The following is a 12779-nucleotide window of genomic DNA, read 5'->3' on the forward strand; positions in this document are numbered from 1 at the left end:
GGCTGGCTGTGGGATGAGACTGAATGCAGGCTCGGAATACTACCACCACGCAAACCAGATTCCGACCCTTCCGTGGTACCCAAAAGATAAATGGAATTTTCAGAGGCTTGGGGCCTCTCCTTTCTTGAAAAGCGTAAATTTGCCAGATACCCCACAGGTTAGTACCAAATGCCCACTTACCCTCCTGGAGACCACGTTTTTGGAGAGGTGGAGCTTTGAGGGACAAAGAGATGAAATACAGTGGGGGCGATTGTCTCTGCTACAGCCACTGCCGTCCTCTGCTCTGTTAACGCAGGCCTCTGTACGTTTCTGACCCACTGCGTCCTTGCCCTCCAGTCTCCCGTTCCTCTGCAAGTGATCACCTCAATCTAACTAGCTGTTTATTTGTTTGTTTTTTCATGTCTTTTTTTTTTGCATTCATTTTCCCTGCTGCTCCGTTCTGTTTCATCGCCCCATTGCAGCCCGGTAAGACCCAGCAAGCGTGTATAGGTGTTCACACCCCTTCTTGCTGTTGTCTTTTTGTCTCCTGACTCCAGGAAGGGCTATTTCCCTTCATGGCTTGCTGGGTAATAAAGAGATCATGCTTGTCCTGCCAGCCCAGGATTCCAGGTGGTGGTGTTACCACTGGTGTAGACATGGCTAATTTCCCACCAGGTCGAGTGGGTTACGGTGTGGGAGGGTTGGTCTCTCTCTACCCAAGGCTTAGGGCCCCTTTTGACAGGGCGTCCTTCTACTACAAGGCTGTTCCCTCCACACCCAGCTCATCGATGTGCTTTTCTTACTCCTTCTCTAGGTTAGCTAGCCTGTCTTCTCTGGGAGATTCAGCATCTGAGCGCAAGTCCCCTTCCCACCACCGCCAACCCTCTGACGCCTCTGAGACCACAGGTAACCTTCTTCTTGGAGCTTTAGACACAGAGTGTGAAACAGCTTAGCCTTTATGTTGACCACATACTGTGTAAAGCATTGTGTTACATGCTTCATATAAATTGCCCCACTTACTCCTTATATCAGCTGTAGAAACTAGGTTTTATTATCCTTATTTTATATATGAGGAAGCTGAGGCACAGAGGGCTTAAACCTGAAACTGGTTCTGTCTGAACTCTAAAAGCTGTCTTTCGCCATTACAGGACCAGTCTCACACACCATCACACATGTACAGGGTCTGGTACCCTCCCACGGCGATGGAGGCACTCAATAGTCAGACTGTTTCTTTTTTGAAGTTCTGTGTACGTGTGTATACGTGGAAAAGATGTCATTTAGCCTTCTTGGATCTGGCAAAGGGCCAACCCTGTGTCACCAAGTGAGCTATCTAGATCTGCAAAAAAGGTTACCTGCTGCAGTCACTGGGTATAATTTGACATAAAATGTCCCATCTTACTTGAGCTTCAATCCCAGGGGCTGCTTATCTCTAATATGAGTTCTCAGGAGAGTAGCCTGGACTTGACCCCACCCCTCCGTTGCCTGGCTTCACCCAGACAAACCAAAAAAGACAGACTTGTCCAAGAGAGTCATTTCAGGGCCTCAGAGAAGGATACTTCTCGCATGGGATACAAAATAGGTTAAAGGTGTTTGTGAATCACTGAGGGAGGGAAGTCATTATGGTAGTATGTTTGGGCAGGATAAATCTGGGGAGTTTGGTTCGTTTGGAACAGCTTTCTGGAGGCAGAAACACACTGGGCCTTCCCGGGTGATCTTGGCTTTTACGCACTAACCCCTGGTGACGGTGCCTACCTAACCCGCCCTCCCGTTTCTCACCCCCAGGCCTTGTTCAGCGTTGCGTCATCATCCAAAAGGACCAACATGGCTTTGGCTTCACGGTCAGCGGGGATCGCATTGTTCTGGTGCAGTCGGTGCGGCCTGGTGAGTGCTGTGCCCCTCCTGCCTGGGGTGGACCGTTTTTACAAAGCAGCCATGTATTTGACGGCTGCATGACTTGGGGAACTTGCACGGGCGTCTCTGGAGGCCTGGGGAGCCCTGGTGGGCATGAGTAAATTCCTCTAGAACTGGTTTCCCAGGGGCCTCTGTGGAAGTCTACACAATGCTAAGCCACTAGGCAGAGTTCCCAGGCTCACACTTGATGCTTGTTTCACCTGTTGGCAAATGCAAGAACAGCAGAATAGTGCTCAGATTATCAGGCAATGCCTGATTGCTCCCCAGGGGAGCCCCTACCAGGCCAGAAGATGCCGTGGAGGAATCAAAGGCACCTTTCTGCATACTCACCTTCCTGTTACCTTGCTAAGTGCACAGATAGTCACTATTCTGCGGAGGTTTAGAGTTTGAGACAGGCACACTGTTCCAGATGGTTATAGGACACAGTTGCAGATACAATTAACTTTAAATAATAAAGTAGCAAAAGATAAATGTATGGTAGACAGTAGGAGGGAGGGAATGGTGTCTGGAAATTTCTGTTTGGGTAGTTCGTGGTTCAGGGCACAGTCATTTCTCTTCTGATCATTTTGGGAAGCCTTCTTAGAAGAAATAGTATTTCAGGAGTCGTTTGAAAGATGGAAAGAAAAAACAGATTGGCAGGATAGGAATCTGGCAGGAAGGAAATGAAAAGTGGGACGGCGTTGTACGCAAATCAGTCAAGTCAGAGACTATATGTAGAAGAGCTTTGAGAAGTTCAAGCTGGGTGGTAGAACCATTGTTGTTAAGTGGCCCAGGCTGAAGAAGACAGGAAGGAGTTGGGGGGCATGTGGGGGGGGGGTGTCTAGGATGTGAAGCAAGTGTCCCTGAGAGGAGCGAACCTCAGTGTAGCGAATTAGACTGGGCCTGGTGACGTTGGAGCATCATAGGCTTGGCTTGTAGAACACAAGAAAGGGGAACAGAGAGCAGGTTAGCCCTTCACACTTAGTGAAGAGAAAATATAATTTAGACAGTTTAGGAGGAAAATTTGGGATACGTTTATGGGACAGGTGAAAAGAGAATTTCAAATTTATGACCAGAATGAGGTATATGGACCATAAAAACTTCTAAATAATTATGGCTTCTTCTGTGTGGGAGTTAACCGTTTATCAGTGGGAAGATTGTTTTTCATATCCAGGGGTTGAGCTCTGAAGAGATACTTTTAGTCTTTGCTTCCCTTATTCTCTCAAGGTCCCTGGACTAGGGCTACTGGTACCACCGAGAATCTGTGTTTGCCCCTGCAGTCTGTCTGACAGAAAGGATGGGATCCCCTCCAGTGAAGTGTGGGTTCACTTGTCTTTCCCTTTTTTTTGCTCATTTTAGGCTTGAGTAGAGTCAGACCCAGAAAGGAAGAGAGCAGAAGGATGGTTTGCATTAAAATGGGAGTTTTGGAAAGTATGTGTGGGAGAAAGGAAGAGGATTCATCTCAGCTGGCATTGGAGTTGCAAGAGTAACAAAGCAGTTGTTACTGTGTTTTCCAGATAGGAGATTTCTCTAGTTCACTGTTTCTCACAGTGCGGTCTGTGTTCTACCTCCATCAGAATCACCTGGGCACTGGGGTGATTGTTTGAAATCCTTATTCCTGGGCCCAGCCCCAGAAGTCCTGGATCAATTTCTGGCAAGGGGGCCAAGGAATATGCTTTTTATCAAATTCCCCCCATGATACTTTGCTCACTGACGTTTGAGGATGTCTGCTGTAGTTCATTTACTCTGAAGAGTTGAATTTTTTTTTAGATCACTAAGTTATTAGAAGTCACCTCGTGTGTCTCATACATTCAGGCAAGATGACTCTTTCTTCCCTCTGCTAATGGGTAGTTCAGGAGCACCCCTTCCTTAGAGAGATGTCATGGAAGGTTTTCGCTTTCTAAACTTCTATCTATAACCACGTCTATCTTCATTGGAAACAGAAAGAAGAGCCATCAGTCTTTCTACTTTTCAGGAGCTCAGAGATGACAATGGTATCCAGCTCCTTCTCTTTATCTTCTCTGGGCGCCCATCAAGCTGGTTCCTTTAACTTAAGCTTTTGGACTCACAAACCCCTTTCACTATGAGATGATCTCAGAACACCCTAAGGCATTTTTTAAAATCTTTTTGTCATTTTCGTGTGGTATAATGATGGAGAATATTTAAAAAATTTTTTTAAATATTTAGTTCTGCATATTAAATACTATGGTATAAATTTTTTTCAAAATTTAATTTGTAACAATCTATACATGGACTGTTTTTACTTATTACCATTTGCCAAGTGGTGAGTACTATATAACTTTAATTTTTTTAGAAAAAGCATAGGTTTTTTGTTTTTGTTTTTTTTAAAACAAGTTTTACATTAATAATATTCTGTATAGTTTTGGAACTAAATGTAAATTAAAATTTAACCTAAAAACAGATCAGAAACCAGTTTGACGACCTGACATTTGGAATGCTTGCGTTTTAAGAAAGCGACTGGTTTATATGATGTTCACCTTCAGTTTCTAGATGACAATGTAAGAGAGATTTTCAAGCTATTTGCAAGTACTCTTCTATAATTAACACACTTTAGATGAGTCCCAATATTGAAAAGCCAATTTAGAATCTGTTTTCTCTTTTTAGACGAGAAACATCTAGACGTGCTTTGTGGGAGTTTTGTTTTGATCAGATGAATGCAACTCTCAGATTTGATGATCATCTTGGGGCAAATTTACAAAAATTAGAATTTTTGTGCTTCTCGTTAACTTGTTTTCAGCTTTAGTGTTTCTTACGCTTCCTGGGTATAAATCAAGCTAGGACTTTAAGTCATTTAAAAGTATGTAGTGTTGAAAACCACCCACAGCCTCCAGCTGAGTGATAACCTAAAAAAGTTGTGAGCACGTTCGTCTGAGCTCCTCACAATCTAAAGCTCTTAATCTAAAGGGAGAAAATGTATATAGTTTAAAAATTTTTAACAGAAATCAAAACAGTTACCATTATAATCTCTAATGATGTGAACTCCCAACATGTATTTATGTTTTCAGGACTTAATCACTGGTTGAAACCTTGTTTTAATCATTTTCTTCATATTCCTCTTAAAAATCATTATTATTTTAATAATTATATTTAATGCAGTAAACTCATTCTTCCCACTAGATAATAAGAAAAACTAATTTGACTTTGGAAGATATTCAGATACATTTAAATAAAGCATGCACATCTACATGCATATTCTTGGATCCTGGCCCTGCCTGTCTGCCTGTCTCCCATCTTGGCCTGGTTATAGGAAGTCTGTCAGCTGAGCAAGAGATGTGACCTTATATAGTCCCCTCTAGCTTTAAAGCAGTTGTGTTACTGGAGCAGAATAGGATGTACACGTGATATTTGGGGTACCTAACATAACGCAAAGGAGCCCTGGTGGCACAGGGGTTAAGCGCTTGGCTGCTAAACTAGCGGCAGAAATATGTGGCTGTATGCTTCCATAAAGATTACAGCCTTGGAAACTTTATGGGACAGTTCTACTCTGTCCTGTAGAGTTGCTGTGAGTAGGAATCGACACAGTGGCAATGGATTTAACGTAACAGAGAGGTGAGTGGAAATTTTGGAGGGGAGGTCACCTGACGGGCTGTGAGGTAGATTCAGTGACCTGTCTGGGAGAGGTTATTGGGCTCTGCTGACCAGGCCTTCTCCTTACAGGAGGTGCAGCCATGAAAGCCGGTGTGAAAGAGGGTGACCGGATCATCAAAGTGAGTGAACCTCCTGTCCCCACTCCCCACCCCTGGGCAAGGAGGCAGGACATGCAGGGTCACATCTGGCCTTGGCCCATCCCGCAACTTCCAGCTGCCCATCAGCCACTGAGTTAGGGACTGGTACCATGAGGGTGAGCATAGTACTGTAGTATGAGAGAGAGGAGGCGTTAAGATAGTTGGGTTCCATGTTCTAGGCTCTTCTTGATTCCAAAGTAACCAAGCTTCTTAGAACAGGTTTTATTATCCCCGTTTCACAAATGACAAAAATAGGATTGAGAGGAAGGGGATGTGACTAATGAAACCTTCGGTTCTCAGGTTGATATTGTATTCTCCGTACAATGCAGACCTGAGGTTCTTGCCAGTTCTAAGACACCATCATCTTCCCTGTTTGTTTAGTGCTTTCTTCTGCAGAGTGCTAGAAATGTTAAATCCTAGATGAGGAGAATCCTTGGTCCTCTTGTGAGGAGGAAACAGTGTGTGTCAGTTGACATACAAATGTGTATAAGGCTATTGGTTGGAAAAGTCTATGCCAAAAATAAATGAATGAATGAACAAATGAAAACACAGTTTTTACCCCCTGGGAACTTACAACCTAGCTGGGGAGACAGAACACATAGCAGATGTGAACAGTTTTGAACTTGTAGAAGGATCCCCTAGGTTTCCACCACCCCTATTCATAGCCTTTGTCCCCCTACAGGTGAACGGCACCATGGTGACCAATAGCTCACACCTGGAGGTGGTGAAGCTTATCAAATGTGAGTTGAAGACAACTAAAGAAAGTCGGGGAGCAGATGGGCCGAGAGGAAGGGAGGGAGGAAAGAGGAGGCCTGTTGACCGGGAAGCTTCCTTTGTAGCTGTGTGAAGCAGCCGAGGTCACATCTTTAATCTTGACATGAAGTAATCTACTTAGGCTGCCCTAGTTGCCTATTACTGTTTCAAGTGGAGACACTGTACATCTCTCATCTGACGTCTTTACCCATGCCCATCTTGCCACTGCTATTTAGACCGTATCCTACTGAGACCAGGTCTCACTCAAATGCAGTTTGCTCCCCTCTCATATTCACAAACATTCTTCCCCACTTATTCCCGATTTTGGAGAAAAAGTAAAAATGTTCTTTGTTTGCAAGGCTGGAAGGCCCAACAATTGAGTCTATGTAGGGAATCAAATAGCAGCAGGAAGCATTAGGAAAGAATTAATCCTTTAATGGTTACTAGTAGGTAAACCTCCCGCTCGTATTTCCCACACTCCCTGGGCCATAGTGCTGATATGTACTGCGTGTGTGATGTGCTTCATGGAACATGGTACCGGTATGGCCCGCTCTGAGTCAACTGATAACAATTTTATGTGCAGCAAGTGCAGTGTTCAGTATTTCTTGTGTATTTTTGGAAAGTCCAGTAAGATAGTTTATGGCTGAAGTGTAACCAGGAAGTGTGATGCACTTTCTGGGCCATGGTACCCAGAGATACCACATTTGCAGTGTACTTCGTGGGACATGGTACCGATATGGCCCGCTTGCAGTTGGCACCCCATTTTTCCAGTAGTGAAAAACTTCCAGTAAACAGTGACTCAGCATCCATTCCATTAGTGAAAAATCATGGCATCACCAAAAAAATTAAAAAAATAAATAATTTGCTCATGAAAGGGTTAAAGGATGTGACAGTTTGGGGAGGGTGGAGGCTAGAATTTGAGTGCCTGCTATGTGGCAGGCAGGCAGTGTGGTAGGGGCTTTACATTGCGAATTCATTTAATGAGATAAAAGGAGGGAACAAGGGGGTCCACGGGGAGTGTTCCCTAATATTTATGGATGGAATTTTGGTTGAGATCTCTGCATGAAGAAAGGGAAGGAAGCAAGAGTTAGAGAATGGATGGGGCATTAGAGGTGAGAACGTAATCTGTAGAACTATAACGAAAGGAGAAGGGAAAGAAGCCCATCCTTGGTAACTTGAATGTCTACTCTAGGACATTGCCCCTTAAGCAAGCTCTCTTTATGTTTTCCTCCAGCTGGTGCCTATGTTGCACTGACTCTCCTGGGCTCTTCACCCTCGGCCTTTGGTGTCTCTGGGCTCCAGCAGGACCCAGCCCCAGCAGGAGCTCCCCGAGTCACCCCTATGATCCCACCACCACCACCTCCACCACCTCTACCACCTCCACAGCACATCACAGGACCCAAACCTCTGCAGGTAATGGCCCTCCTGGCTCCCCCTCCTCACTCTCTTGTTCATTGGAGAGGAAAGCAGGTTAAATTGAATGAGATTTTGGTAAGCAGAGATAAGCCAGAGAGATCTATGAAAGACCATCAAAAAGTTGAACGAAAATAAGGACTGTGTTCAAGGGGTTGTTGCATGCCTTCGTGTCCTCCTTCTGTGTAAACACGTTTGCAGTTTTAACAGTTAGCAGCATGCAGCGTGCTTCCTCCGTGTGTGAAAGACTGTAAGGAGCCCTTCGGGAGTGTGCCTCCTTACAGGGGAGAGAGTGCACACCTCCAGACATGGACGGAAAGCATCTGTTAAAGACTGTGGCCAGTCAGCGTCACGAGGGTGAAAAACTTACTAGGGAAAAGACACTGCTTGGAGGAGAGATACATGGAGCCATTTGGATAGAAGGAGAGAGAAAAGGCTAAAAACGAGTAGGGAGAGAATCCTAGGACTAAGGGAAAGCCCGTGTAAAGAGTTAAAAGAGGACAAGGTGCAGATAGGTGTAGGGAGCAGGATCTTCCAGTTGGAAAGGATACCAGCCAGCAAGTATTGGGAGACAAAGAGGTTAGACTTTGGAGAGCAGTTTGATACCAAAGGTGATTACAGCCAAGGTTTCTAGGACGTTCAGGAGTAAAATCAAAATGAGATATTTTATCTACTGAACTCCAGTGAGGTGCCGAGGGTAAGTGACACATGCTTATCACCCAGGTTTTACTCTCATAGCTTTCCTAGCCCAAGAATCAGCAGGTAGAAGAGAGGCTATTGAGTTTGTCCCCCAACTCTCACTACTGTCATATTTTCCATTCCTAGGATCCCGAAGTTCAGAAACATGCCACCCAGATCCTTAGGAATATGCTGAGGCAGGAGGAGAAAGAGTTACAGGTAAGGTCACTGCTGAGGGTAGACTGGCTGTTGCCTTATGAAATAATACTTTATTAGAGCAGTCTGCCAGTCTCTACAACTCAACCCTAACCCTGTCACAGTAAGAACTTAACAAAATAGAATTCCAGGACCACTAAAGAATTGTCGTAGGCCAATAGAATCTGTTAAAGCAGAATATGACCAACAGAGCTAATAGGGTAGTAGAACTCGTGGGTAATAGAGTAGGACAGTGAACACGTGGACAAAATGCAAACAAGTGCTGAGAGACAGGTAGACTAAAGAGGGACCATTAGAACTAGGAACGTCAAGGTCAGTTGGAATTAATCTTGGAGGTTTCCGAGGAAGAGAAGAGTAAGAGGGAAGGGATAGAAGGGTAGGTGAATGCTGAGGCAGACTGATAGAGGTGGGGGCACTGTTGGTGGCGGGGATGAAGAGAGATTTCCAGGCATAGGGATGGTGTGCACAGGGAACAGTAAGCTGATTAATTTGGCTGGAGGGGAATAACCAGATTCCTATTATAGTTATGGTTTGTGGCTATCTCCTCACCCCTTCATTTCAATTCAGCAAATTCTATAAGTGTGTGTAATGTACATACTGTGTATGCACTGTATGTCAAGCCTTGTTTTAGTTCCTATGGTGTACAGAGATGAAATAGACGATTCGTGCCCTCAGTAAGTTTAAAATCTAATGGGAAAAAATTCAGGTTACTATAGGAAGGAGAGTGGAGCTTGCAATACGAAAACAAAGAAGAGAACATTTAATTAATAGTGGGAAATATGGGAAAGGCTTCACAGAAAGGGTACTATTTCAGCTGGGCCTTGAAGAGTGGGACTTCAGTAGGCAAAAGGGACAAGGAAAGGAGTGCTAGTAAATGGGAACATACATCAAAGGCACAGAGATGTGAAAATACATTCATTTATTTGGCAACCATTGAGTTCCTGCTGCGTGTTAGGTACTGTGCCAAGCGTGTGTAGGGGGGTGCGTGGGGTGTTAGGGGCAAGAGTGAAGTGGTTATGACAATAAATGAGAGATGAACCTTTCCTTTAAGGCGTTCGTAATCCAGTAGTACAGGGATGGATGGATGAAGATAAGTTAAAATACATTATAATAAATGTTGATACTTGTATGTTGACAAAATGTCAGTGTAATCAAAACAGTGTGGTACTGGCATAAGGATAGAGTTATAGATCAGTGGAATCGAATTGAGAGTCCAGAAATTAACCTTCACATCTACAGTCAGTTGATTTTCGACAAAGGTGCCAAGACAATCCAGTGGACAAAGATTAGTCTCTTCAACAAATGGTTCTGAGACAACTGGATAGCCACGTACAAAAGAATGAATTTGGACCCTTACCTCACACAGTATACAAAATTAACTCATACCTATCACAGTAAAAGACGGGTTAAGGTGGACTAAAGTCTTAAACATAAGAGCCGAAACTATAAAATGTATAGCTTATAAGAACTAGAAACATAGCTTAGAAGAAAACGTAGGTGTAAATCTTTACGACCTTGGACTAGGCAGCGGTTTCTTAGATATGTCACCAAAAGCACAACCAACCAAAAGAAAAAGATACATTGGACTTTTTAAAATTAAAACTTTTGTGCGTCAAAGGACACTATTAAGAAAGTAAAAAGACAACTCACAGAATGGGAAGAAATACTTGTAAGTTATGTATCTGATAAGGATCTAGGACTAGAACATACAAAGGATTCTTCCAACTCAACAACAAAAAGACAAATAACCCAATTAAAAAATGGGCAAAGGATTTGGATAGATAGCTCACTAAAGAAGACATACAATGGTCAATAAGCACGAGAAGATGTTCAGTATCATTAGTTATTGGGGAAGTGCACATCAAAACCCCAATGAAGGCGGCGGCGGCATGGCAGAGCCAAGGAGGGCCGAGACGAGGCCCCCAGTTTGGGTCACTGTGAAGACCCCCAAGGGCAAGGAGGAAATTGTGATCTGCAATCAAGCCTCGGTCAAGGAGTTCAAAGAGGAAATCTCCCGGAGGTTTAAGGTCCAGTGGGACCAGCTCGTCTTGATCTTTGCTGGCAGGATCCTTAAGGATGGGGACACACTGAAGGAGCATGGGATCAAGGATGGACTCACTGTCCACCTGGTCATCAGGACCCCTCAGAAGGCTCAAGATCCGGCTGCTGCCACTGCTTCCTCCCCCTCCACTATAGACCCTGCCTCTGCACCCTCCACCATGCCTGCTTCACCTGCCAACCCTGCCCAGCCCTCCACCTCTGGCAGCGCCACTTCAGATGCTGGCAGTGGAAGCCAGAGGAGCAGTGGTGGTGGGGATCCCTCTCCAGCCCTTGGGGGGACCCCCCAGTGCAACTGCATCCATACTCTCTGGCTTTGGGGGCATCCTGGGGCTGGGCAGCCTAGGCCTGGGCTCCGCCAACTTCATGGAGCTGCAGCAGAAGATGCAGAGGCAGCTGATGTCCAACCCTGAGATTCTGTCGCAGCTCATGGAGAACCCCCTGGTCCAGGACATGATGTCTAACCCCGACCTGATGCACCACATGATCATGGCCAACCCCCAGATGCAGCAGCTGATGGAGCGGAACCCCGAGATCAGCCACATGCTCAACAACCCTGAGCTCACGAGGCAGACCAAGGAGCTTGCTCGGAATCCAGCCATGATGCAGAAGATGATACAGAACCAGGACCAGGCCCTGAGCAACCTTGAGAGCATCCCTGGAGGGTATAATGCCCTCCTCCGCAGGTACACAGACATCCAGGAGCCCATGTTCAGTGCTGCCCGAGAGCAGTGTGGCAACAACCCCTTCTCTTCCTTGGCTGGGAACTCCGACAGCTCATCCTCGTAGCCTCTGTGGACTGAGAACTGAGAGCCCCTCCCTAACCCCTGGAGGCCCTTGTCCCCCACCTCCCAGGCCTCCGGGTCTGGTGGGGAGGGCACTGGAGGATTGGGGACCAGCCAGGTGTACCTGACAGTCTCGAACCCCTTTGGGATCAGTGCAGCTAGCCTGGGGTCAGGGGAGTTCAACAGCCCAAAAATGCAGGCCCTTCTGCAGCAGATCTCCGAGAACCCCCAGGTGATGCAGAACATGCTCTCAGCCCCCTGCATGTGCAGCATGATGCAGACACTTGCCCAGAACCCTGACTTCACTGTTCAGATGATGGCAAACATGCCGCTCTTTGCGGGGAACCCCCAGCTGCAGGAGCAGCTCCGCCTGCAGCTCCCAGTCTTCCTGCAGCACGTGTAGAACCCGGAGTCATTCTCCATCCTGACCAACCCCCGCGCCATGCAGGCCCTGCTGCAGATCCAGCAGGGGCTGCAGACCTTGCAGACCAAGGCCCCCGGGCTGGTACCCAGCCTTGGCTCCTTTGGGATGGCCCAGACCCCAGCACCACCGGCAGGCAGCAGTGACGACTCTGTGCCCGAGGCCCCCAACTCCTCGCCGGCCACGCCAGCCACGTCTTCTCTAGCAGGGGCTTCCAGTGCCCAGCAGCAGCTCATGCAGCAGATGATCCAGCTTTTGGCGGGAAGTGGAAACTCACAGGTGCAGACACTGGAAGTGAGACTTCAGGAGCAGCTCAACAACATGGGCTTCATCAATCGCGAGGCCAACCTGCAGGCCCTGATTGCCACCAGAGGGGACATCAACGCAGCCATCGAGAGACTCCTGGGCTCTCAGCTCTCCTAATCCCTCAGCCCATGCCTCCTGCCTCTCCCTTCCCTCGATGCCAGTGTTTGGTTCTCTGAAAACCCCCGCCCTCTGGAGCTTGTCATCCCTTCTGTTTTCTCCCTTGTCCTCTCCGGACAGCAGAGCGACTTAGAGGCATGGGCCCCAGCCCCATAGCTCTATCCAAGAATTTGGCTTTTACTTCTGCATCTCTTCTTGAAGCTTCTCTCCTGATCCTCCTCAAGCACAGCTATTTAAACACTCAGTGTTATTTGATCAGCCCCACCTCCTTGCCGCACAGCAGCCACCTTTTGCCATCTGCAAACTTCTCGGTGGCAGTGTAGAATCAAAAGAGGAACCAGCTATCTGGTTTACTGGAACAGGGTCTTCCATCTGTACCACTAGGGTATTGCTTATCTTATGTTTACTTTTGGTAAC

General features: G+C 46.3%; 2 protein-coding genes across 2 annotated transcripts in view; both read left to right on the forward strand.

The window, feature by feature from the left end:
• ARHGEF11 (Rho guanine nucleotide exchange factor 11) overlaps window positions 1-12779 on the forward strand; it is a 149261-nt gene that overhangs the window by 69775 nt on the left and 66707 nt on the right. The window contains exons 2-7 of the mRNA XM_023742599.1: window positions 794-885; window positions 1762-1860; window positions 5548-5597; window positions 6298-6355; window positions 7603-7781; window positions 8607-8678. Of these exons, the coding sequence (XP_023598367.1) occupies window positions 794-885; window positions 1762-1860; window positions 5548-5597; window positions 6298-6355; window positions 7603-7781; window positions 8607-8678 (550 nt within the window). The remainder of the gene's footprint in view (window positions 1-793; window positions 886-1761; window positions 1861-5547; window positions 5598-6297; window positions 6356-7602; window positions 7782-8606; window positions 8679-12779) is intronic.
• LOC101359588 (ubiquilin-4-like) lies at window positions 10556-12362 on the forward strand. The gene is given in 2 exon segments (XM_012559142.2): window positions 10556-10982; window positions 11044-12362. Coding segments are annotated over 2 exon segments (1737 nt in total). The 5' UTR covers window positions 10556-10564.

The sequence above is a fragment of the Trichechus manatus genome, unplaced genomic scaffold (genome assembly GCF_000243295.1).
Source record: "Trichechus manatus latirostris isolate Lorelei unplaced genomic scaffold, TriManLat1.0 scaffold00213, whole genome shotgun sequence".
Classification (NCBI taxonomy): domain Eukaryota; kingdom Metazoa; phylum Chordata; class Mammalia; order Sirenia; family Trichechidae; genus Trichechus; species Trichechus manatus.